This window comes from Cavia porcellus, unplaced genomic scaffold (assembly GCF_034190915.1).
Source record: "Cavia porcellus strain 051 isolate PalLab524CR breed Dunkin Hartley unplaced genomic scaffold, mCavPor4.1 scaffold_26, whole genome shotgun sequence".
In the NCBI taxonomy this organism is placed as follows: Eukaryota; Metazoa; Chordata; class Mammalia; order Rodentia; family Caviidae; genus Cavia; species Cavia porcellus.
The window spans coordinates 25,306,509-25,331,251 of NW_026947509.1; the positions used below are offsets into that span (position 1 = coordinate 25,306,509).

The window sequence follows — 24,743 nt, forward strand, 5'->3', positions numbered from 1 at the left end:
AAGGCCCTAGGAGCCACTGCAGAGGAACACATTCGCCTGGTTCACGCATAGTCAGCTTTGGACCAGTAAGGGGAGAGAGTATCGCTTAGCCTTGGTTTTATTTCCTGTGCTCTGCTTAATGGTTGGTTGAGGGGAGAAGTGCTCAAGTCAGAACACCCTAATCCAGAGGACAGCTTTGGCTCCTGGCAGGCAAAGTGTGAGTATATTTAATATAATAATAGTAATATAATAACAGTAATTACATATATAAAGTCTGCAGTTCCTGCTCCCCTCTGGTATTATAGTTTGTATAGCTTCACTTTATGTGACACCACAAGATGGGAGTCACCAAGGAGCTTCCTTGGCCTGGCAGAAATGTGTCTTCTCTGAGAGTTGGGATGAGAAGAGCAAACAGGCGGATGGCGCAGTGGTGTCCTGGGGTGTGCAGTAGCCCAGGATGGGGAAGGACTAGAAGAGGGGAAATTCCCACCTCGGGTACCAAGGCAAGGAGGTGTGGCCGTGCTGGGTCCTGATGCAGAAGGCACCAAGCAGAGGAGAGCTAGAGACAGCAGTAGCAGGGCATGCCGTGGTCCTCGACCCTCTGTCCTGTCCAGAATGCAGAGGAGTTCAGTGCTCTGCTCTTCCGTGCTCTGCTAGTCCTACATGCCACTGCCACTCCAGCCTAGAATGTGCCGCATCTGCTCTGGAAGCCAGGGGGGAAGGGGGAGGTGCAGTGAGAGAGGGAAGCTGCCGAGGTGAGCAGGGACAGTACTTGCAGGAGGGAGGCCCGTGGGACATGGTAGGAAGGGACGCTGACTCACCTGGGTCACAGCGGTGTGGTGGGGTCACTCAGGGCTCGGGCGTGACTCTGAGGGCAGAAAAACCACAGTGAGTTCCCTGTCTCATCCCTAAGCCTGCTTCTGCTAACGGTTCTTTGTCACTTCTGAGCTTGACACTTCTTTGCTAGGACTAAGGGAGAGGAGAAAGGCACACTGAATGAGAAATCCAACCTGCAGCCTTAGCTGGGAACACGACCACAGGCTTCCTCTGCCCTTTGATGGGCTGAATGATGAGGAAAAACCCACCCAGAAAGTGACCGGAGAGGTCACTCGTCATAGCCTTACTGCAGGGACTTACCTGCCAGGACAGCCCTAAGATCCCTCCACTGGCCAGGGTGGGAGTGCTGCTCCCAGGGTGGGGGGGCGGCACGCTGGGGCTGTTTCTTGGTCCTGGGGATACATCTCCAGAAGAGTCAAGTGTTTCTGGGGCTAGGGGGGAAGACTGGGTGAGAGCAGGGTATAAAATTGCTCCAGATTACCTTAAGCAACCAAGCAGCTCCATCAGGGAAGAAAAAGCTCCATAGCAACAGGAAGCTGTGAGTCACCATAGCAATCCAGTTGCAAGAGAACCCCCCTACCAAGAGGCAGGAAATTGTCAGCAGCACCATTAGAGCAACCAGGGAAGAAGCGACAGGAAACTAAGGATTGCCGTGGTGAACCAGGAGGGTACAACAGGATGCTGAGGCAGTTTCCATAGAAACTCAAGGAGTGCTAGAGAGAGAGAGGTACAGAGGAAGTACTTCTTAGCAACAAGCTGCTGTAAGCATCACCCTAGCAACCAGATGAAAGGCTCTTTTAGCACTGGGGAAGCTGTACATAGTTGTCATGACAACTGGGCTATTTGGCTAGAAAAAGGAATTGCTTAGCGGCAGGCAGCCTAAACATCACACGATGACCCAGCTGTTGGGGGCCACCCCTTGAGAGGTGCCTCACCCAGGGAAATTTGCTTGACGTCCAGATCCCAGGCCTCCTCCTCGACGCGGGCAGGCAGGGAGCAGGCTCCCGGTGAGAGGCCGGGAAGGGACGGGCCGGCATGCTCAAAGGATGACACGGCCACGGAGGCCCGGGTGCGGGCAGCTGCAGAAAGTGGGGGGTGGGGGTGGGCGTGGGGTGCTGGTGTGGGAAAGCCCGCTTGGCTCCCTGGAACAACTCAGTCTCATAGAGGGCCTCTCGGTTAGTACCACAGATGGTGGAAGAGATACCCATTTGTTACCCTTCCTGACTCCCACCAGGCCTCCCCATTGCTTGTGCTGTTAGTAACGGTATAACTCTGGGGGTCCCCCAGCACCCTGGCCCTCACCTCTCCCAGTAAGCAGGGCACTCAGTGTCCGTTCCCCCAGGGCTTTGATGTCCAGGAAGGGTTTATTCCCAATGCCCATGGACACCATCTGCTGCACTCGAAGCTCTAGGGAACAGACACCCCATTAGCAACCTCCTCCTGAGGCTCCTCAGCCCCACCCTGGCCCATGGTGGCTGACTCAGTTTCCCTGCTCCCCCTTACTCCTCTCCCTCATTCCCCTGGTATCTAGTTGCTCTTGCCCTTGACTATCGGGGCATGCCTTTGACTTTCTCCTCAGGGTCATGTTGAATTCTGCCCGTTTGGCGCCCTAGCCACCTGACTTTTCTTCTAACGCTCAGCTTCTCTTTACCTTGGGCCTTAGGAAAAAAACTCACTGTTTTACATATTGTTATGGTTTACAAAGTGCGTCCATGTATTCTCCCTCAGTTAATTTAAAAAACAAAATATCCAAACCAAAAATGAAACCAACTAATCAACAAACTACTTCAGATCACACAGCGAGTAAGTGGTACCTCTTCTTAATCACAAATCCAGGGTGCAGTTTCTTTCGGTAGCCCAGCCATTTGCTCCCCTGAAATTTGTTAGCTCTTTCTTTTTGGTACACCTTAGACTAATTTACTTCTTTATTTCTTTATCCCCCCCCCTTTTTTTAAGGTAGCATCTTGTTACACAGTTCAGGGTTCAGGCTGGTTTTGAACTCATTATATAGCCCAGGGTGGTTTCAAACTCATGGCAGTCCTGCCCCTGCCTGTGGGGTGCAGAGATTACAGGCATGCACCACCACACCCAGTAACCTTAGACTGATCTCAAACTCAGCCATCTCCCTGGAGCCACACTGTACCCTACACTGTACTTCACCCTTCACCCTACACTGTACTCCCAAGCAATCTCTGTATTCTGCAGAAAGCCACCGGCCACACTGTCTCTGCTATTCCTAGTACCCTTGTTGTGGGCTGCCTGTCTCCACAGCAGCTGGGCAATGGAGCTTGTCCACTTGAGTTTGATCTCTGGTGAGGTTGCCTGCAAGGTGTAGGCCTCTCGTGCACGCCGCCGGCGGAACCACAGTTCAAAGCAGAGCCCGCTGTCTCCGATGTTTTCTGTCAGCCCCATGTCAGCAGTCTGAGGAAAGATGGAGAGCATGGGTGGACATGCGAGAGTCCTGGACACCTGGTGCCACTCGAGCAAGCACTGCGCTTAGCCTGGCATCTGGTGGATGTTCGGGAAACAGCACCAAGTATTCTACACGTGGTCTTTACAACCACCCTAATTTATCGGAGAAATGAAGCCCAGTGACGTGAAGCAACTTGCCCAAGCTCTTGTCACAGTTTATAAGAGTGTGGATTTGAACCTATGTCTATGTCATTTCAAACCAGGGCCTCTTTCTCTATACTATATTCCCCTCTGGAAGGCCAAACTAGTATAGGGGGACAGAGTGTAGGAAGCTCTGGAATCCCTCCATGTGTTCTGATCAGGATCATAGATTGCTATGAACACTTATGTGGCTAGTTTCCCAAAGCCAGGCTTCCCTCTTTTGGGCCTTGTTTGGTTAAATGAAGTTATATAGAGTGTCCTTGCTCCTAACTCAAAAGCCATGGATGGATGTCTTAATAGATCCTTTCCCATTCTGGTTTAAGATGCCTCATAAGTCTCCCACATGAACTATAAGGAAGATGCCATGGGGTAACCCAGTGACAGGGACTTCTATCACCCTTTGACACCTTAACTTGATGACTGATTGCAGGCCCAAGAGTTGTCTAGGTGATGTGGATTCTGAATCTGGGTTTGGGTTGAGCTTATGAGGGTGTTCTGAGCACTCAAGAAGAGCTCCAGCCCTCCCACTTCAGTTCTGGGCAGCATACCTTAAATGCCTGTTTGTAAACAAAGGTCTCAGAGCCCCCCTCAGAGCCCTTGAGCTTGCTGAAAAGGAGGAGGTGCTCAAAGAGAAAGACATGGCGAAGGCACTTCTTCCGGCCACAGATGACAGTGAAGGGGTCCCGATGCAAGAGCTGTCCCTGCTCCTTCAGATCTATCTGAGGAAAGAAAAAGAAAATGCTCTTGGCCAAGGGCCCTTTGTGTGCATTTAGTGAGGAGTAAACATAAATTTGTAGTGCAGTGAGACCCATGCAGTGCTTCTCAAGCGGCGAGGAAATCAGGGACAGCCTCAGCCTACAATGCGTGCCTTGGTCCTCAGGCCCAGCACACCCAACCCAGCAGCATAGCTCCACTCTGAAAATGGGAATGTGCATTGCTTGGCAGGGCTTTCAGCATTTTCTGGGGGAGCCTTAGTGTGTAGGGGACCCAGGAAGAGAACCAGCAAAGAGCTGTGGTAGGGATATCCTACAGGAGGTAAGATTCTAGCCTGTCTGGAATCTCAGGGCTGGAAAATGACGAGGTAGAGCACAGGCATGTGTTGGGTACTGGGACGTGGAGAGAAGTATCATGTAGATAGGGAAGTAAGCCTTAGGAGAGGAACAGGAGAGCATAAAGTAGGATGTCGACCAGGACACAGTTTCTGTATTTACATATGAGGAAACTGAGGGCCAGTTAAGTGCAATGAGTCGGCTATGGTCACCCAGCAGGTTAGAAACCAGATGGCCCTCAGGGCTTGAGTCTGGTTCACTTGCTGCCAGGCCACAGGGCTAGGCTGTTGGCCGGAGGGACTGGAACTAAGGCTCACCTCGCAGCCTCGCACGGCCTCCACAGCCAGCAGGTCTCTGCCGCGGGCCTCTTGTTCCTGGAGCAGCTGCACAGCAGCTCCGAGGGCCTGGCGCTCAGAACTCGGCTCAGGCCCAGCTTCCCTCAGAAGGTCCTCCAGGAGCCGCCCATACCGAGTCAGTTGTTCCAGGGGCTGCTGCAGGGCCAGGGGCAGGTAAGGGCCACCCTCTGTGGAGCCCTAGGGTGGGAAGACAGACAGGGATGAGGGCAAGGGATGCATTGTAGGCTGAGGCTGTCCCTGATTTCCTGGCCGCTTGAGAAACACTGCATGGTCTGTGGCAGCCAAGCTCTGGGGGCGAGTAGTCAGGAGGCAGATCCATGCTTTTGGGGTAAAGCCCAAATACTCCCAAAGGTCAGGCAAAACACTCCCCTCCAGAAAGAAGCCAGGCAGAGGGCTGCAGGAGATGCAGTCATTCTGTGTCTTGAAGACAGTTGGAAGCACCCAGGTAATGACCCTTTCTGTTCCTCGGCTCTTAGCTTTTGAAGTCACTTTCACATCTTTTTTCCTTTTTATTGGTACCAGGGATCAAACTCACGACTGCCTGCTTGCAAGACAGGCGCTTATGCCGCTGAGCTAAATCCCCAGCCTCAACTTTCACATCTTTTGATGTGAGGTCTTTTGATGCTCAGAGCTCTCAGCGAGTACCTATTACTCTCCTTCATCAGATGGAGAAACAGAGGCCCAGAGGAATCAAGCATTTGGCCTTTAAACCCTCATGTTGGGGACATGGGTAAGGACCCAGCCTCAGTCCAGGGTTTGTCCTACCCTGAGCAATTCTGCGGCCTGACTGGTAGCAGACATGCCTGGGCACAGCTGGGAAGGCTTTTATTCCCTGAGGGGTTTTGAGGTGGGTTTCACAGAGGTCTTTCTCACGAGACTGGAATGAAATTTACCTTGGATGGGGGGTTGAGTGCAGCCAGACAGTTCTCCAGTTTGTGGCGGTGCTTCACATACTGGGCGTAAAGGCCGAACTGGTCCCCCTGCACCAGCAAGCATGAGGTGAGGTGTCCTTCGGGAGGGCCTGGCAGGTGAAACCCCCTCTCCCCCCAACCCTTCACTGCAGCGCCCAGCCCAGGCTGGTCAGGGAGCGCCCAGCCTGCTAGGAAGTGAGGGGTCCAGGCAGTACTCGTAAACAGAGACACAATCTGCGTAGAACCAGATGGGCCCAGAAAACAGCTGTGCTTCATAGCCCTGGACCACACAAGGGACCAAGGGCAGTGATACTGAGAAGGGCCAGGGGATGAGCTACAGCACGGGAGAAAGAGGACTGGAAGACATGATAGACTTCACAGTGTCACTCACATGGCGAAGGAAGCAGGCCCCGATGCGCAGAGGGTATGTAGCACAGCCCTGTAGCTCCCGAAGAAAATGTGTCCGGTGGAAGCTGCGAAGTCTTTCCCGGGTGCTCAGGACAGCAGCCCAGGTGCCCCGAAGTTCAGGGGTCAGTTCAGGCCCGGGGGGTGGTACAGGCTCGCTCAGGCTGGTCACATACTCCTGTTCACAGGCAATCAGTTCAGACACCAGACGCTGCTGGGTACTGGGGGTGCAGAGTGGCAGAGGAAGTGTCACCCAGGCACATAAAAGAGCCACAGCTCCCAACATGTCATGCTTTTTCTTGCTGGTCAGTTGGGTCTGCCTCTTGGGCACCACAAAGGCCAGGCTCTCACCTGATACTCCGCTTGCGCTCCATCCGGGGGGTGCCTAATCCCCAGGGTCCGTCTGGCCCCCCAGCCCGGCCCAGCAGCACGTGTTCCCTCGGCGAGCACGTCCTGTCTACCACCTCAGTGCTGGTGACCTCCAGACCCCGGATCAGCACAGACCTTGGGGGTTTGCCCTCTGTTTCTGGAGCCAGCTCGGGTGCCTCCTCCTCACAGTCCTCCCCACATGGGGCCAGGGAGCAATGGGATGGAGCAGCCCGTAGGCCAGGGCTGCCAGGAAGGAGTAGGGAACTGAGGCTGGGCGAGGGGCTATGGGAGCCCCGCTGGGTCCCTGCGCTGCTGGCACTGTCTGCCCGCTGCCGCCGGTGGCCTCTCGGACTGGCTTCCTCTCCCAGCTGTTGCTGAATCCTCCTCTCCAGCTCTTGGCAGCGGGCGTGGCAGCGGCCCCACTCTCGCAGGGCTGCCGGGCTGCCCAGGTCCAGGGCCAGGGCCCGCATCTCCTGGAAGGTGCCAGCACTGGGCTCCGGGGCCCGCCGCAGGGCAAGCGCTGCCAGCAGGGCCTCACGACCAGGCCCAGCTCCTGCCAGCCGGGCAGAGCCCTCATCCACCCACTCATGTGCCTGTAGAGCCAAAGGGTTGGAGACGGGAGAGCAAGGGTGAGGACTCATGCCACCCCCAGAAGCTCAGGCCAGCTCTGATAAGAGTCACCTTCACTGTCTAGCCATGTCACCTGGAGATGCTACTGAGACAGAAGCGCCTAAGGAATAGCTGATGCTTAGTGTAGAAGGCATCGTGCTGAACAAGTTTCTACATCACCTCCTATGGTCCTCACAGAATTCCTATGCGGTGGATGTCAACAGGGCATATTCAGGTCTAGTACCTGGTCTCAGGTCATTTGGCAAGGAGGTGAGAGAGCTAAGTGACAAAGCCGAGGTGTGGGCTCCCAAATCCCTGCCTGTACCTGACTACATTCTCTTGGCCAAAGAAACAGCACAGAAGGAAGAGGTTCTGTCTGCACCTGCTGGAAGAAGCGCTGAAGCCGCAGGGCCCGATGGAGGCCACTCTCCACCTGCTCCAGCCGCTGCTCGAAGATATCCAAAACCTTCTGGGAGGCAGGGTCCTCCTGCAGAGCCAGAGCCTCCCGCGCCTGGGCCAGGTGCTCCTGGGGAAGGGAGGCAGTGCTCAGACCCAGGCTGCACGCCCAGTTAGTCTCCTCTGCCTCCTGGGTGTCTCTCTTCTCCCTTCTCACCTGAACCTCCGTGTGGAAAGCCCGAAATCGCAGCTCTGTCTCCTGCAGAGCAGGGAGGGAGTCACCGGGCATAGCAAAACTGGCCAGCTGCTCCTCTCCTGGGCCCGAGAGCCACTGCAGCACCTGCGGCACACAGGTGGAAGAGGCGGCCGTGAAGGAAAGGCTGAGACCCAGTGCCAGCTCCCACCCTGCTCTACAGATACTTGAGTGACAAATTTCATCTCCTCTGTCACATGCAATTGATACTTGTGGATGATCACAAGTTTCCACAAAGATCAAGTGAAAATCTGGGTGAAAAGACTAGTAAAGTGCTGGATGAAGTTGTGCTGTCAGTAAGCACGGAGGGAGCAAGGTGAGAGGTCCTGACACAGGCCCGAGAGGTGGGAACCAGAAGCAGGATGACAGGCCTTTTGTTTGTTTGTTTGAGACAGGGTCTCGCTCTGTGGTTTAGGCTGGTCTTGAGCTCACTATGTAGCCGAGGTTGGCTCTGGACTCATGGTGATCCTCCTGCCTTGGGCTCCCGTGTGCTGGGATGACAGGTATGGACCACCACACCACACCTGCCTGGACGAGGGTCATTTGGATAACTGAAGGCCAGGAGCAATTTCATCCCGGACCCCAGTGACTGGTGGGCAGACACTGCAGGCACCAGGCCCAGAGAGGCAGCCCAGAAGATGGTCGTGTGCATGTGAATGTTTGGGTCCAGCTCTGGTTGCCCATTGTGTAGGTACAGAAACTCTGAGGCTGGTTCAGAGGTGTCTGATCGAGAAGAGATGATAACATTTCCTCTGACAGAGGCTAGAAGTTGGGTTGGAACAGCCTGCAGATGAGAAGTCTGAGGATGTTCCCAACAGCCGATGCTAACAATAACTATCGTTTAAGTATCCTTTTTGAATTAATTTGGTCATCCTAACCACCTGTGTAGTAGTTATTAACATCTCCATTCTACAGATGAGGATGTGGGAACTCAGAGAAGCTTCATGACTTGCCCACACCCAGCAAGAGAAGCCAGTCTTATTTCTGAATGTTCCTTACAAATGCAGCAGTCCTCTTAAAGCTCACAATGCCTTCTCCTTTGAAAGTGAAGAGAGGTGGGATCACCCCATCCTTAGGTTTAGGGGATGATACTGCATAAAAAGTTGAGGCAACCTGCCTGACTAAAGAGCTGGTATCAACAGATATTCAATATTGTCATTTTTTAAATATGAAGGTAGATATGCCAGTCAGTCAGCTCTTTCCAGAATCCCCAGGGGCCCCAAGCATTTCTGATCATCACTAAGGGTGCCTGACCAAACATCAACAGAGGGAAGATCTGGCTTGTTTTTCCTGGTACTAAGATTCTCCCACTTTCTTGTTTTTGTTTCGTTGGTTTGGTTTGGTTTTTTGAGATAGGGTCTCATTTTGTAGTTCAAGCTGGTCTTGAACTCACTATGACCCAAAACTTACAGTGATCCACCTGCCTCAAGTCTCCCAAGTGCTAAAGCCACCTTCTTGTTAAATCTCCCACCTGGCATGCCCATCCTCCAGGGGAGGCGAATAGAGAGGGAGGGGTGTCCAGGCAGGAACTATCACTGCTAAGCACCAGGAGGGAGACTGGAGGCCAGGGCCCCAGGCGGAGCAGGATGGGTGGGGCCACCGCTCACCTGCTGGAGGTGGCGCAGGCGCTGTCGGTGCTCCTGCCGCTGTACTTGCAGGTTGGAGAGGCGCACGAGCTGGTGAATGGCCTCGTCCACCTCTTGATAGAGGGTAGCAGGGCCCGGGCCCTCCAACCTGGGGAAGAAGGAAGAGGCACCCCTCAATTTGTCCTTGCACCTCCAGGGATGCAAATATGCGAGGTGGTATAGCACTGTGGATAGGAATATGGGCAGTCTCAGATTGCTTGTCCTAACTCTCCCATTTCCTGAATTAGCGTGGCCAAGACTCTTAACATTTCTGATCCTCCAAATCCGCAGGGTAATTTTAACTAGCACTGACGGACGATGTGAAGGCTAAGAGACAGTAAGTGCAAAAAGCACAGTATCTTGCGCAGACCTGCATGCGCAGTAAGAATTATCTGGCGGGGCTGGGGATTTAGCTCAGTGGCATAAGCGCCTGCCTTGCAAGCAGGCAGTCGTGAGTTCGATCCCTGGTACCGATAAAAACGAAAAAGACCAAAAAAAAAAAAAAAAAAAAAGAATTATCTGGCAGCCCTCCGCTGACTACCACTTCCTCCTGCTCTGCACACTCATCTCTCATACTTGCTGCTGTGGGTGGAGCGTAGCCTCATCAGGATGGCTCCCCCATCCCTCTGCAGTGCCGTCAGCCGGTGATCAGCCAGCACCTTCTGCAGAGGCTCCGGCATTCCCACGGCCTCCTAGGGACAAGCAGCAATTGACAGTAGAGGTTCCACCGCAGAACGCTCACCCGGGTCCCATCCCCTGCCATCCCCCACTGCCCCATCTCATTTCATACCTCTCCTTCTGACTCTGCTGCTCTTTCCAGCTCTTCAATGGCCTGCCGCACAGAGCTCAGCACACCCTGGCATAGGCTGCAGAGCCTTGCCACTTCCTGAAACACACATGCAGGGATGGAGCTCAAGGTCAGAGTTTAGATGGAGGGAGCCCAGAGATTTTTTGGGGGCGTGTGGTGCTCAGCATTGAACCTAGTATATGCTAAGTAAAAGCTTTTCCATCAAGTTATGCACCTAATTCCTTTTATATTTTATTTTGACATAGGGTCTTATTAAGGGGCCCAGTCTGGCCCAGAACTTGTGATCCTCCTGGCTGAGTAGCTGGCATAGTATGCCACCATGCCACACAACCCAGAGACTTTTATGGAGGTAATACTGGGTTTAGTTTCTGATTTTGTTGGTTATTAATTACATGCTATTGGGCAGGTCCAGAAACCCTAAATCTCAGTTTTCCCTTCTATGAAGTTGGGATAAGACAGGATTTTGTGGGTTTTAAAGAGATGATACTTGCCCAGCAACTAGCATGGGGCTGAAACATTGTACAGCTTATTAAATGTGTGTCTCCTTTTTCTTCTGTCTCACACTGGGTCTTTGCCCTGGCAGACCTTCCTTTCTGCCTCTTCAGATCTGCTTGCCTTTCGGCACACAGCTTATAGAACATGCTACAGCTCAGATCACATTTATTCTCTTCTTGATGACTCACAGGACTTAGATTCATGGAACTTGGGAGACAAGGGTTGGAAGAACCTTCACAGAGTGTAGCGAAGTTGCTGTACTTTGCAGACGAGGATCCTCAGGCCTGGATACTGGTGCAGAGAGCAGAGAAGAAAGAGCACCATACCCAAAAGGGTAGTAACTTGTCCAAGGCCACAAGAAACAAACCCAATCTTTTGACTCTTGGTACTTTCTAATAAACCCAGTGACACTATCTTGTATTCTTCTAGTTCTTTCATGAATTAATTTTCCACTGAAGTTCATATATTAATATCATATGAAGAATTTAGCATACTCCATCTGTTTCCCCATGACATAATGCACAGTATCCTGGTCATGGCCTGTGAATCATAAATACTTGCTGAGTTGAATGAAAGGGAAACTCTTTTTCCCCCAAACCTATGGATTTTTCTTGTCTCCTAGAATGTCCTCAGTTGGGACACCTAGGGCCTCGCTGGCTGCAAAGGTAGATGGTGGGGAGGATGCTTACCTTATGTATCTCTACCCAGTAGCTGGGAGATGGGTCCCTGTGACCTCCTAGGTCCCACTGCAGCTCCTCTGGCTTGGCCACTCTTTTCAGATCATTCTCTGACACCCACTCAGCACCCTATCAACATATAAAGCCAGGGAATTTCTGCCTGAGCACCCAGGGAGTAAGACACCAGCCCAGGGGCCCAGCCAACCCCTTCTGCTGCTCTCAACTACTGATGGGTGACTAGGTGACAGAGTGAGGGGTTCAAACCTGAAATCCACAGAGTTCAGTGGGAGGGTCATCATTAGTGAGAATCAGCAACCGTTGAATAAGATGAGGATCTCCTGAATCCTGAAGGCAGAGAATAACAACCCTAAACTGTGGGTCACTGGGAGGCTTGAAATGGCCACTAGGGAAGAGCTGGACCTAGGGGAAGTGCTTGTCTGAGAAAGGCAGTTACCTGAAGTTGACTCAGAGCAGGAACGAGAGCTGGCGGCAGTGGGGGTGCTTTACGAAGATCCAGCAGGACAGACAGTCCTAACAACTGGAGGTCAGGCCTGTGAGGTGGGAAGGACAGAAGACTGCAGTATGTGCGTGCGTGCGCACACATGTGTGTGTGTGTGTGTGTGTGTTGGAGAGACTGCTGACAGGGCAGAGTAGAGGCACAAGTCTGACATAGTGTTCATAGTTCCTGCTACATTAGAGAAGCAATGTGCAAAGAGCCCAAGTCTGGGATGTGTGTCCAAGAGTGGTGGCCTAGCATTCAGGAGCTAAGGTTCACATGACTGTGGGGTCATGGCATAAAAGCCTGGAAAGTTAACAGTTCCATATTTTGGAAAGGTCTGTATCCTGGAGTCTCACAGGTACTTTGTGAATCAATGTCCTGACAGTCTAAGAAGTGTCCCAGAACACTGAGGTCAGCAGCATTGATTGTGAAGATCAGTGCTGATATTAGCCTGGAAATCAGGGGTCAGTAAGGTCAGAGGTCATGGACTGGTCATGGACTTCAGAGGCTGAAGAAGTAAGTGTCCTAGAGGTCAGAAAGTCGGTGTCCTGAGAACAAGGAGGTCAGCTCCTCATGACTCAGGGCATGAAGTCTAGGACTCCAAGGCCCATTGTGGTTACCTGAGAAGTGAGTGGAGGTAATGAAGAACAGTGCTCAGCATGTCTTGGGAGGGTGGGGGCTCCTCAGGAGGACACGGTGGGGTAATGGTCAGCAGAGCTCGCCCACTCTGGTCCAACCCTCCTGAAGACACAAAATGGCCAGGCTGTCCTGGCTGGGAGCAGTCCTCGGCTACCTCCCTCCCAAGCCCACTTCAACTTCTCTTTCCCCAAGCCCCTCTCCCTTCACCAACTGACCAGTCAGGACAAGGAATCCAGAGGCCATCAACTCCCAGGCTATGTCAGAGTCAGCAGAGATGGAGACTGGAGGGGGCTCTTCTGGGATGCTCTCTACTTTCACTTCCTGCAGTGGCTCCAGGGGTTGTGTGGGGGGGTCCGACAGCAGCCCCTCTGAGCCTGCAGATGCTGCATAGACAGGGGAGAGCTGTGGACCTCAGAAGGCGGGGCTGCCCGCTCTCTCTTTGCCTATCCCCAGCTCCTGCTCCTTTCCTAGGCCACCTTCCCCGGGGTTCTCTTACCTGCCACACACACCAGGCTCGATCCTTTTTGCTGTCTTTCTCTGGTCCCCTCTTCTGGAGAACCATAGTTTTCTGGGGGCAGAGTCTCTTTTTCATCTGGGGATGTGAGCTCCTCTTTGGCCTCTGATTCTGAGTTTTCAGAGCCTTTGTTCCCATCCTTAACCAGGCTGCATGCTGGAAGCTTGTTTTCATTTGGTGAGGGCAGACTGACAAGGGCTCCATGGTGGCCAGTCTCTTCCTTGTCCCCAAGGCTGAGTGGGGCACTGTCCCCGCCTCTGCTAAGAGCCCCTCTGCCTGCAGCCCGCTTCTTTCTCCGGTTTCCTTTGCCTGTTCTCCGAGGGGTACCCGGTGGTCCTTCAGCCCCCTGGCCTGCTCCAGGATCCCCTGACCGCAGGAGGCAGGATTCAGAAGCTTCCCCCGAAGCCTCTGTTGGGGGTTCAGATACCTCCGCGTCTACTGCCTCTGGGACAGCTTCAGCTCCTAGGGGAGACCCAGGGGAGGCTCCAGTGCTGCTCCCCTCACCGGGTGGCCGTGATCCATCCTGGTGCTGTGCCCGAACCCCCAGGCCCTTCTGGTGCATCCATGCCCGGTGTCTCCGGTGCCGGCCTTTCCCTCCAGCACTCTTGCGGGTAGGTACCGTCCGAGTCCTGGCAAGGTCTGAAGAGCCCTCAGCATCTGTGGGACTTCCCCTGACAGGCAGCGTCACTTCCAAAAGCTCCACGTACTCACCCTCTGGTCCTTCAGCTGGAGCATTGTGCCCATCCCCAGGACTCCGAGTGCCCAGCACCTCCTCAGAGAGGGGAGGGCTGGGAAGCCCTGGGGGTACTGATGGCAGTTCAGGAGGCAGTGTGCCTGGCCGATGTCCAACCATGAGGCCTCCTTTGTGCACAAATCGTGGGCAGATGAGTTCAGCCCAGGGCAGCCGCTGAATCCCAGAGGGTGCAGATAGGAGGCAGGTGCTGAGGCGACCTGTAGGTCGGTCCTTGTTGATGCCTTGCAGCCACTCAGGTGTGAACAGGTAGGCACATGCCTCGCTGGGCACGGGCAGCTCCTGTACCCGCCCACCTCCTGGGGCTAGACACTTGAGTGCCAGGTGGGGTGCTTGGGCTGCTGAGGGTACCACCTGCAGGTAGAAGTCTCCAGGACGCAGCAGCTGCCAGGGAAGGGCTGCTAGCTGTACCACAACCTGCTCATGCAGGCAGAGGGGCCAGCCCTCATGGAAGAAGAGGAATCCGCTGTACTGGGCCTGGGGAAAGAGGAGGAGGCTGCACTCAGCAGGAGAGAGTGGTGAGAATGGGCCTAACCTAGGCAGGACTGGCCTTATGCTTGGTGAGTTATACTTCCAGAGGAGCAGGAAGGAAGATCATACAGCAGAAAGGAAGGCACTGGGACTTGTCAGTCTGGTGCTGGTAGGAAGCTAGTGTAGGAGGGCAAGAACTTAATCATTATAATGATATGGTCAGCAGATGCTACTGTCTCAGAGGAATCAAAGACTTGGGTTTTCATGGCTGTAGAGGTAAAGGATCTCCATTGAGTCATATCTGGGGGAGTTAGTATCTTGAGAAATTCATATGAGTGAGAGATGTCTGGAATTGGGTCTGCCTGCAGGATCAGGGTCATGCACATGTATGTGTTAGTATATGAGTGGTCCACACCTCTGAGGGTCAAAGCGTATGGCAGATCAGCAAAATGAGGCTGAAGTTCCTCTTGGGAGATCAGTATTAAAGCGGGGTGCATCTCAGGTGGGAGGAAACAAGCCTAGCTAGTTCAGAGCAAGGCAGTGGGTCTCAGGAAGGCAGAAGAGGGATGCAGAGCCACTCACACAGGCTTCCTGCTGGACCTTGGCAAGAAGGTGCTTGGCTGGTACCAGGAAGTCCAGTGTGTATCTCAGTGCATCTTCCCGGTAAGTCCTCTCCACCACTTGGAATACCTGGCCCAACAGGGTGGGAGCTGTGGCTTCGAAGGGTGGGTATAAGGCAGCGAGTGTGCTCTGTACACAGTCCTCCACCGGCTCAGGCTCCTGGGAGAGATGAGACCCAGCTAGAGATACCTGGAGATACCCAAGCAGGGTTCCCTGGGACCGTACCGGTCTGTGAGCAGCTGTGTCCTCATCGTACAATGTATGCACAGAGTGAGCACACAGGAAATGCTGGCTAAAGGAACCCAAGATGGGGTTGGGGCTGCACAGTCAGTCAGAGTCAGACACAGGCTTAGCAGCGCTGCACACTCTTGTGAGACCTTTGGAGACATAAGAACACACACTGGGAGAATGTACTGCAAATGCACATTCAGATGGGGGCTGTTCCTCCTGGGCTGTTCCGTGTGCTTGTGAATCACAGTGATTGCACAGGCCCTCAGGATTTAAAAGACAGGCTCTAGTGCCATCAGGCGAGTGAGCTGATGGTCACCAGCTCTAAAGGGCAGAGTAGGAGGCTTCCACACAGCCATCCTGCAAATTGTTTCTCACCAGTCTCACTGTCCAGAGATTCCTACCCTAAGTGGTGGTGCCACCCACAATCAATTGCATCTCTGAGAGGATCCGTGGGTAGGAAACTGCAGCAGCCTCAGGTCTTTATAGCACCCTTCTCCTTTAGAGTGGCTCTAAAGCAATCACCCCTTCCCAGAACATGGGGGATTGGGTTACAATGAACTGGGTGGGGGCATTCTAGTAGGAATAAGGCACAAAAGGAACATGTAGGAAGGGAGGAGGAGGCCTTGATGATGGTATGCATTCCAGCTGAAATCCCTTCTAATTCCACCGGGACCTCTCACCAACCTAGACCTGAAGCCACCAGCTCAAAAGACAGCCTGGCTTCATGCATACCTGCCTCCCTCTGAATCGATGGGACATCCTTCTCTCTCCCATACTCTGAATAACAGCCCCCTGGGCAGCTCCTTTGCAAGCTTATTTCTCCTTTCAAGATGGCCTTTGAAGTTCCTTTCATCAGATTTTTTTTTGCTTTAAATGGGAAAGGGGGTGCTCAGTGCAGTATTTACCTAGCTCTCTGCCCCCCCCCCCAAGTCCTGCCTTTACTGGGAAGACAACATTACATATTTTACTGAGTCTCTCCAGCTAAAGTAGCTTGCTTGTCTCGGTTTCTGAGCAGCTAGGGCAGCCACTCCAGAGAGGGACATTCAGCGCGGCAGTGCACATCCCCAGCCCCAAGGTGTGTGGGCGAGCAGACAGACCCCCCAGTGTTCCTGGCTGGCAGGCGCTGTGCTCGTGGGTGGAGGGAAGGTCGGGATGGGCAGGGGTAGGGCAGGGTGGGCCTTCGGCTGCAAGGCCGGGAGGGGATAGCGGCGCTGGAGCGGCGAGGCAGCTGCAACCCATTAGGGGCGGTGAGCTCATGGCTGAGAGTCTCAGCCACAGGAAACGGCAGCGGCAGGAGGGGAGGAGGGGTCTGGGCGGGAGGCGGCGGGAGTCCAGAGACCAGGCCTTTCGCCGGCCAGGACCAGAAAGACAAGAGAGACTGAGTCAGCTCTCCCTGGCCCAGTTCCTCTTTCTTCTCGCTCCAGCTTACCGGGGGTGTCCTTTCCTCCGTAGAGGAGCGGCCCGGTGGGTGCTCCAGTCCCTCCTCCATCCCTGCAGCGGGCGCCCCCTGCCAGGGCCTCTCCCCCTCCACTACTTTGCAGCTAGCGCCTCGGTGGCCGCACCCCTCCCCTTGCAGCGGGCGCTCTCCTAGACAGTGCCTATTCTTGCAGTGGTTCTTCAGGAGCACTTCTGGACCAAAGGTCCCGAAATAGCGTTCACTCCTGGGATGTGGGTTCCAGTGCCCCAGCTGTTGCTCCCAGGGTCCCCTGCCTCGTGCACGGAGCTCCATCTCGTCGTGCTCCCTCTCCGCCGCGGGAGTGCTCAGGAGGTGCCTGTTCCCCGCAGTGCGAGCCCGGGCGCTTTCCCTGTAATCTGTGGTCCGCTGTGGAGCGTCACGCCCCCCTAGGACTGTGACACCCCTCTTCCAGCCACTACCCTACAGCAGCCCCTCTTTCTCCTCGGCAGTTTCCCTCTTTGGTTGTGCCCCTGGCCCTTGGCCCAGCCACAGCTGCGGCTGGTCCCCTAGGGCCGGATGGGTGGGCCCGCCACACCGGGTCGGGGACGGGGATGGAAAATGGTGGTTCCAGGCAGGTCAGTTCTCATGACCCGAGGCAGTGCCCTTCCAGGGCCGCCGGGGACCGACGCGAAGAGTAAGGAGCCGGGGTCGGGCGGGGGAGGGCAGACCTGCAAGGAAAGGACAGGTCCGGACGAAGAGAGCGGGAGGAGCGCCGCGGGCCGGGGAAGGCGCGGGGGGCGAGAAGAAAAGGCGAGCGAGGGCGCTCGGGCCGCGGGGGGCAGGGCTCGGGCGCGGGGCGAGGAGGGGGATGGGCGCGGGGAGTCCCGGGAGCGCCGCGCGAGGCTGGGCCGGGCCCCCAGCGGGCTGCCGAGGGCCGAGGGGACCCGGGCTGCGACGCGGACTCACCATGGCTCGGCGCCGGGCTGCGTCGCACGCTCGGGCGGGCGGGCGGGCGGGGCCGGCGCGCCGCCGCCTCCCTCCCTCCCTCGCTCCCTCCCGCCGCTCGCGTCTCGCCGGGTCTGGCCGGGGGACAGCTCCGGCCGCGGTGGCGGCTCGGGCTCGGGCTCCAGGCCGCGGGGCCCCGCCAGGGAGGGTCCAGACGGCCGCCCCTCCCCGCCCCGCCCCGCCCTCCGCGCCCGCCCCGCCGCCACGCGGCCCCGCGCCGGCCCAGACTGCCGCGCCCCGCCGAGCCTCTCCGCGGCCCCCCGGGTCCCAGCCAACCCGCCCAGCCGAGGACGCCCCTCCTTTCCCGCCGTCGCCTCGCTCCCGCGGCTCAGTGTGGCCCCCGCGCGGGGTTCTGCAAAGTGGACCCTCCGCCTGCGGTCTCTCACGCACGCAAGGACTCTTCGCCCCGCCGGCCTCCAGACTTTGGAAAGACCTGAGGCGCCCTTGTCTCCCTGGGGAAGAGTGGCAGGTGGCAACATGAGGGCATTCCCCTAACTGCCCACGGTCCTGGCCACCCTTCTCCTCCTCCTCCTCCCAGCTTCTCGGCCTCGACACTCCAGGCTACCAAAAATGGGCTTCTATGCAAGGCGAGTGGGAGCGGTGAAAGTGGGACTGGGGTAATACTGTGCCTGAGAGTCAGGGTCCCGGGACCAGGGCCTGTGCATCCGCGAACTTTTTCTGACTCTTTGCCTCACTCGGCCCTCTCTGCATCGTTCCCTGTCGCCCCTTGTTCCTAGAGGAAGCAGAGCTCCAGCTCCCGGGCTCAGACCTTACGGTCTGATGTGGGATGCCAGATGGGCCTTCTTGTGAATGGTGATAATGTCCCAGGGCTGATAGGACTTGTAGCCCCGGGACCACGCAGTAGACAAAGAGGGTTAGACTAGATAAGAAAGAAGAAAATTGTAGCCCCATCTCCCGTCTCACCACCAAATCGCTAGCATCCTCCACTCCTTTCAGAGGGAAGTGAAACTTGCAGCAGAGCTGGTGGAGACCTAGGCAGAGGAAGTAGGGCTTTATCTCACCTCTGTACTGGCAAGAGAATGCTTGGCCTCATGGTGGACCCTCCCAAAAGGTGGGCCTTCCAGAGGACATGAGAAAGCCAAATAAACCCCAAGAGGGACTTAAAGTAGGTGTCACTACAGTTGGGGGATGCTGCTTTAGAAAGTGTCCTGCTTGGATGCAGTTTCTAAATGACTGGGAGGCCAGATTTTCTGGACAATGGGAATAAGAGGAAAGGGGGGGGGGTCGTCGCCAACATTGTGGGCTCTACTCTGAACACTGCCCCCTCCTCCTACCTCCACTCACTGGGTCTAGAAAAGAAGAGAAACATGCATCCTTGTTGGAGATGAGCACTGTTCTTCAGAACTTCAGAAAAGGGTGTGGGCAGCAAACCCCATGAGTATTCTCCAGCATGGCAGTGCTGTGATGCTCTTTCCCACCGCAATTAGGCGATCCTCAGTCACCCAGGCTTTGCAGCCGCCTCATAATTAGCTAAGAAACTGAGATTTTGCTACCCCCTGGTGTCCACTCGGTAAATACTGCCCAGTAGCCAGTGGGAGCCCGCACATAAGGAAGCTTTCCCAGAGGATGTTTTATGAACCTTGTTCATCCTTTGTCTTGAGTCCAGTTCACCCACTCGCTGGGTTCAGAGATGGTAAACGTTCCCTTAATGGGGCTTGCATTCCTTATACTGAAAGCAAGTTCTTTGAGGGGTTACTTTATGGTAGAATCCAGGGTTCCCACAACTAGGTAATGGAATATAGGCTGTGAACTCCAGAAAAAAAGAGTGGATCCTTCCTCCCATGGGAAAAAAAGGAGCCCCTGAGAGTTTCTGAACTGGGGGGGGGGGGAGAAAGAGAGAGAGAGAGAGAGAGAGAGAGAGATTGGATACAAGGTCTGGAATGCAGTTATCCTTTCTTTCAGGAATTTTTAAGCCTATGCTAAATAACAAAGGTTTATTTTAAGTAAATGACACAAGTGCTTACACTGGTTAAATGCTACTTTCTGTAGAGAATGCACCTCTCATCTAAATATTGTGTGTGCGTTTATGCACATGTGCACAAACACAATAAAGTTTGTATTGATGTGTGTGGTTTTGGAAGGGAATCCGAAAGGGTAAGGTTATAATGGAGAAACTGGAAGCTGGGAAGAGAGCTGGCTTAGAGACCCTCTGCCACATCTACAAACACTTCTCATCCTATTTCACCAGTTGCAAATTCTTTGGTGTTTATCAACTCCCAGTTTACAGACTGAATTCTGGCTTACTGAAATTATGTAACTTGCTCTAAATCACACAATACATGGAGAAGCCAAGACTTGAAGCCAGGCAATATGACTCCAGAGCCATCCCTCTCAACTCCTGGGTTACAGGGCTTTGTTGAGGCTGCCAAAATCCATAAAGAGGCTTTGAACAAACATCACTTTTTAAAACACCTAGACATCACATTAGAAAGTGTTCAATTTGGTTTTGTAGTAGTACTAAAAGAATTTCTAAAAGTGATCAGTAGGTCCCTATAGATCCAAGAAGTAAACACATTCCCTGCCCTCCCCCAGACTTGTTCTAGAATAATTGGTAAAATAATGTCTCAGAAGTTTCCAGTATGGTTTTCATGAAGATGTATATCATCCTTATATGGGAGAAGCAAAAGAAACACCTTGTCCGAGTGGTTATTGTGGTGGTTAACGGGCTTCAAGAGATGCCACAGCTACTCGGAGCTTTAGACTGCTCATTGTTTATCCTCCTGGAGACTAGCAGAAACTAGAGCTTCTCTTCTGTCCCAAGCCTCCACTTAAGGAATAATTAATAAAAGACCTAAGGGGAATTTTAGGTATAGTTTTTTCCCCTGTGCCCTACCTAGATACTTAGTTATTTTAGGATAAGCCTACAGAATACACAAGCATATGTTAACTATGTTTTGAATTACTTTTTCATTAATTTGGGTTTTTGATTGTTAATATTCCTTTAAAAGTGTTACAACTTGTCTTCTCTGAACTGTTACCAAAGCCCATACCTCCAATGTCTTGTGTTGCCGGAGTGTTAGTTTCCGTTGTGCTCTACCAACTCCACTCTGACCTCTTGATAAGCCATTTTCTGCACACAGAGCAAAATTTTAAAAATCTGACTCAAGGGCCTGGGAGTGGAGTTCAGAGGTAGAGCACTTCCCTGCTGTGTGCATAAGGCTTTGGATGTGATCCCCAGCACTGCAAAAGAAAAAAAAAAAGTAAATAGAAAAATTCTTTTAAGCCAGGTGTGGTGGTGCACACCTGTGATCCCAGCATTCAGGAAACCTGAGGCAGGAGGACCACAAGTTCAAGTGTTGTTGGGGCCATTTAGTGCAAACCTGTCTCAAAATAAAAAATAACAAGGGCTAGGAGCGTAGTGCAGGGGTATGGCCCTCCTGGGTTTGATCTAAAGTACTTCAAATAAGTAAGTAAGTAAATAAATTTGCCTTTGAAATGTTTTTAAAAGTCCAAGAACAGATTTTATCAACCTCTTCTAAAGGCTTCTAATTTGCATTGTGACTCCTTTTCTGCCTCCCCATCTCCATCTTTTACTACCTCTGATGTGGTAAGCAGCTAGTAAGCCTCTGGATACAGTGACTTTTCAGTTGTCCCCCCTCCCCCGCCCCCTTCAGTGCTGATGATTGAATCTGGGACCTTCACAGTGAGCTACCGCACCAGGCCTTTTATTTTGATACAGGATCTTGCTAAGTCTTTGCTAAGTTGTCAGGCTGAGCCTGTTCACAGATGTCATGGCAGAATACTGCTATGGTGGGAAGAAAGAATTTGACACACAGATAAGTGAGGCACATGGAACTACAGTAGCTACGATCAAAAAAATCTACATTTCATAGTTAAGATTCCAGAAACTCAACACAAGAATAGAATATTAAAATCTGCTAGTGAAAACAAACAAATCAGCTATAAAGGAAAGCTCATCAGAATCACAACTGACTTCTTAACACAAACCTTGAAGTCAAGGACACTTTGGAATGAAGTATTCAAACCCTAAAAGAAAGCAATCTCGAAACCAGATTGATGTACCCTGCAAAACTATCTTTCAAAGATGATGAAATAAGATACTTCTATGACAAAGAACAGCAGAGGAAATTCATGAACACCAAGCCAGCACTCCAAAATGTTCTGAAGGACATTAAAGAAAGAGATAACAAGAACTACAATTCCAACAGAAGGAATCCACCGGGCAAGGCAAGCAAACAGAGAGGGGAAAGGAAGGCAGTCAGCGACAGGAAAATAGCATGACAAGTGTTAATCAAACACATCAGTTATAACCACCAATGTTAGTGGTATCAATTCACCAATCAAAAGACAGACTGGCAGACTGGATTAAGAAAGAAGATCCAGGGGCTGGGGGTTTAGCTCAGCGGCATAAGCACCTGCCTTGCAAGCAGGCAGTCGTGAGTTCGATCCCTGGTACCGATAAAAAGGAAAAAAGACAAAAAGAAGAAAAAGAAAAAAAAAAAAAAAGAAAGAAGATCCAACAATATGCTGCATACAAGAAACATATTGAATTTAAAAAGAAATTCATAGGGCTGGGGATATAGCTCAGTTGCACAGCACCTGCTTGGCAAGCATGAGGTCATGAATTCAATTTCTTGAACAACAACAACAAAAAAATCATAGACTGAGAGTCAAAGAATGGAAAACAATATTCCAAGTGACAGGAACCCAGAAAAAAACGGGTAGGTATTCTAATTGCAAAGTGAATTTCAAGCAAAGACTGGTTAAGAGAGACAAAGAAAGTCACTGCATCCTTGTAAAGGGAACAATCCAAGGGAAGAGATAACAGTCTTTAATACATATGCACCAGATACCAGGGTACCCAACTATATAAAACAAATATTAACAGACAATGAAAAATCAAATAAGCAGTAATACAAATGTATTGGGGGATCTCAATACCCCACTGTCTCAGACAGATTAACTAGACAAAAAAAATCAATGATGAAAAATTAGAACTGGACCAACTTTTAAAAAAATGGACTTAGAATGGTCTATAGAGTGTTCCATGCCACATCAAAATACACACTGTTCTTAGAGGCACATGGGATGTTCTCTAAAATAGACCTTATACTAGCTCATAGTACATGCTTAAGTAAATGCAAAGGAGTTGAAATTATTCCATGCATATTGTCAGACCATAGTGCAATGAAACTGGAAATCAATGGCAAAAGTGTCAAGCTAGATTTGAAGTTGAGGTTTTCCTGCCTCAGCTTCCCAGAGTGCTGGGATTACAGGTATGCACTACCACATCCAGCTGATTTTGCAGTTCAACTTGCCTTCCTTATTCCTAATTTGGCAGCTTTTTATGTTCTTTTTGTTTCTGTCTTCTTTCTACAGTTCACTGAACTAAGTTATCTTAAAGGTCTTCCCTGACCGTGCAATCAAAAGTGGACTCTCACTTATTCTGTCTTGTTTCTTCTCAATATTCCCTCCCCACCTTTTTGGTCTTTTTGAAACAGGATCTCAAACTTGCAAGAGTCCTCCTGCCTCAGTCTTCCCAGTACTGGGATTACAGGACTGTGCCATTACACTCAGCTCTACAATAGTTGTTTCTATCTGACCATGTATTTATTTGCTTATTGCCTGTCTTATTATTATAGACATTGGAGTGAGGCAGAAATATAGTAGGCAGTCAGACGGGGCTGGGACAATGTAGTCAGTGCAGGAGATGACAGTGCATCACAACTGTGGAGGCACATTTGAGCAAGAGTAAAGTCACAATGGCTAAATTTACTTGCATTCCTGAGAGTTAAACAGAGGCTTGACATTATTGGTGGCATCCTTTTGAGGTTTCCCATTTCTCATTAGGGGTGGGTCATTCTTTCCCACCCACTAGGACTAAGATTAAAAGCACTAAGACTGAGACTACTAAAATTGAAAACAAGACTAAGACTAGATTATTGACCACGTGTAGTGTTGTTATCCATATGCCCTTGATACCACAAGATCAACATTACCTTAGTTGAAGACACTTGCAATCTTATTGGTTAATCATAATTGTGATCCATGTTGTTTGCCTCATGATTTTGCTCTATAAAACTTGGAAAAATGTGCTTTTGGCAAACTATTCAGAGCACTTCCTGTCTCTCAGGAAGTATTCCCCTTCTTTCCCCCAATAAATTTTCCTACTTTTAACCTCCATCTGTTGTCCTTACAATTTATTCTTTGACCTTGGGAGCACAAACCGGACCTATCTGACATCTAACATTTCTCCTATATCATTATGATATATCTGGTCCATGCTACATGTAACCTAAAAATGAATGTGTGTGTGTGTGTGTGTGTGTGTGTGTGTGTTTTGGAGATCAATCCCAGGCCCTTGTGCTTGCTAGGCAAGCACTGTATCACTTGAGCTAAATCCCCAACTAAAATTAAACTTTGTAAAGTCAGAAATTTGAACTATGTTGTCAGTGATCTCTTATAGTTAGTGTCTGAAAAGGTTTTGAAGACATCAAAACAGGTGAAGATGGTAAGGAGAGCAAAAAGCCCATCAGACAGAAATGGAGGTGGAAACACACAAGGGATAAAAACAGGCACAAGCGTGGGAGTGGAGACCTGGCACCTCGCTTTCCAGTCTCCCTGGACTCAGCCCTTGCATTCCTCTTTGCCATCGGAGGATGTTTGCAAATGGAAGCTAAACGGGACAGAACTGAAAACAAATGGAGCCTCCTGTGAGTCAGCTGTACGTGCACTGTGCCAGAGAACACACGGCTTGGTGAGGGATTTCTGGAAAGACTCCATATCTACTTATGGAAATGGTTGCTGTTCAGACTCAGAAACTCTTTTAAGTAGCTGTAGCTCATTTGAATTGCAGTTTTATGTTCCATTTTTTTTCGTGTAGAGTGTCCATACACATTTCTACACTTCAGGGTAATTTTTGCAATCATTCACCATTTGGTTAGTTACTTTTGATTTTAAGGAATTTGTATTATATCAAGATTTTCTGTTGTACAAAGAAAACGAACAGACAAAACGCACTCCTCACTTTGAGTTATTCTCACTTAGTATATTTTACAAATTGGAATTACTGAGTAAGAGCCACTTTATAGTTTTTGTTATTGCCAGATGAGGCAATATTTGGAGGGCATGGCTCATGAAAATCTTAGAATATTTAAAAGTTTGTTTGTGAAGAGGACTGGAGTTGTTCCGAGAGGCCACATGTAAGGAGCATCAGTAAATTGTTGCAATTATAAGTGGATCAGGCTCTATG

At 51.7% G+C, this 24,743-nt stretch overlaps 1 protein-coding gene across 6 annotated transcripts; it reads right to left on the bottom strand.

Moving 5' to 3' along the window:
• Positions 1–180: 180 nt before the first annotated feature.
• On the bottom strand, positions 181–17,685 carry Arhgef40 (Rho guanine nucleotide exchange factor 40). Of its 6 annotated transcripts, none has more exons than XR_010043387.1 (24): positions 17,471–17,610; positions 14,839–15,036; positions 13,017–14,262; positions 12,736–12,903; positions 12,502–12,622; positions 11,837–11,933; positions 11,647–11,727; positions 11,395–11,511; positions 10,193–10,288; positions 9,979–10,094; positions 9,385–9,511; positions 7,742–7,864; positions 7,511–7,654; positions 6,502–7,112; positions 6,137–6,371; positions 5,728–5,814; positions 4,796–5,011; positions 3,978–4,148; positions 3,060–3,237; positions 2,119–2,223; positions 1,752–1,895; positions 1,298–1,529; positions 801–847; positions 181–677 (listed from the first exon to the last, which is right to left on the bottom strand). XR_010043387.1 is itself a non-coding variant. In XM_063236927.1 (24 exons), the coding sequence occupies exons 1-23, from the start codon at positions 17,471–17,473 to the stop codon at positions 806–808; spliced, it is 4,557 nt and encodes a 1,518-aa protein (XP_063092997.1). In that variant the 5' UTR covers positions 17,474–17,685; the 3' UTR covers positions 181–677; positions 801–805. The 6 variants fall into 6 exon arrangements, 3 of the variants coding, with proteins under 3 accessions (XP_063092997.1, XP_003474387.3, XP_063092998.1); XR_010043386.1 differs by having other exon boundaries at positions 181–682; XM_063236927.1 differs by lacking the exon at positions 1,298–1,529 and adding an exon at positions 1,117–1,247 and having other exon boundaries at positions 17,471–17,685.
• Between the last annotated feature and the right edge of the window lie 7,058 nt (positions 17,686–24,743).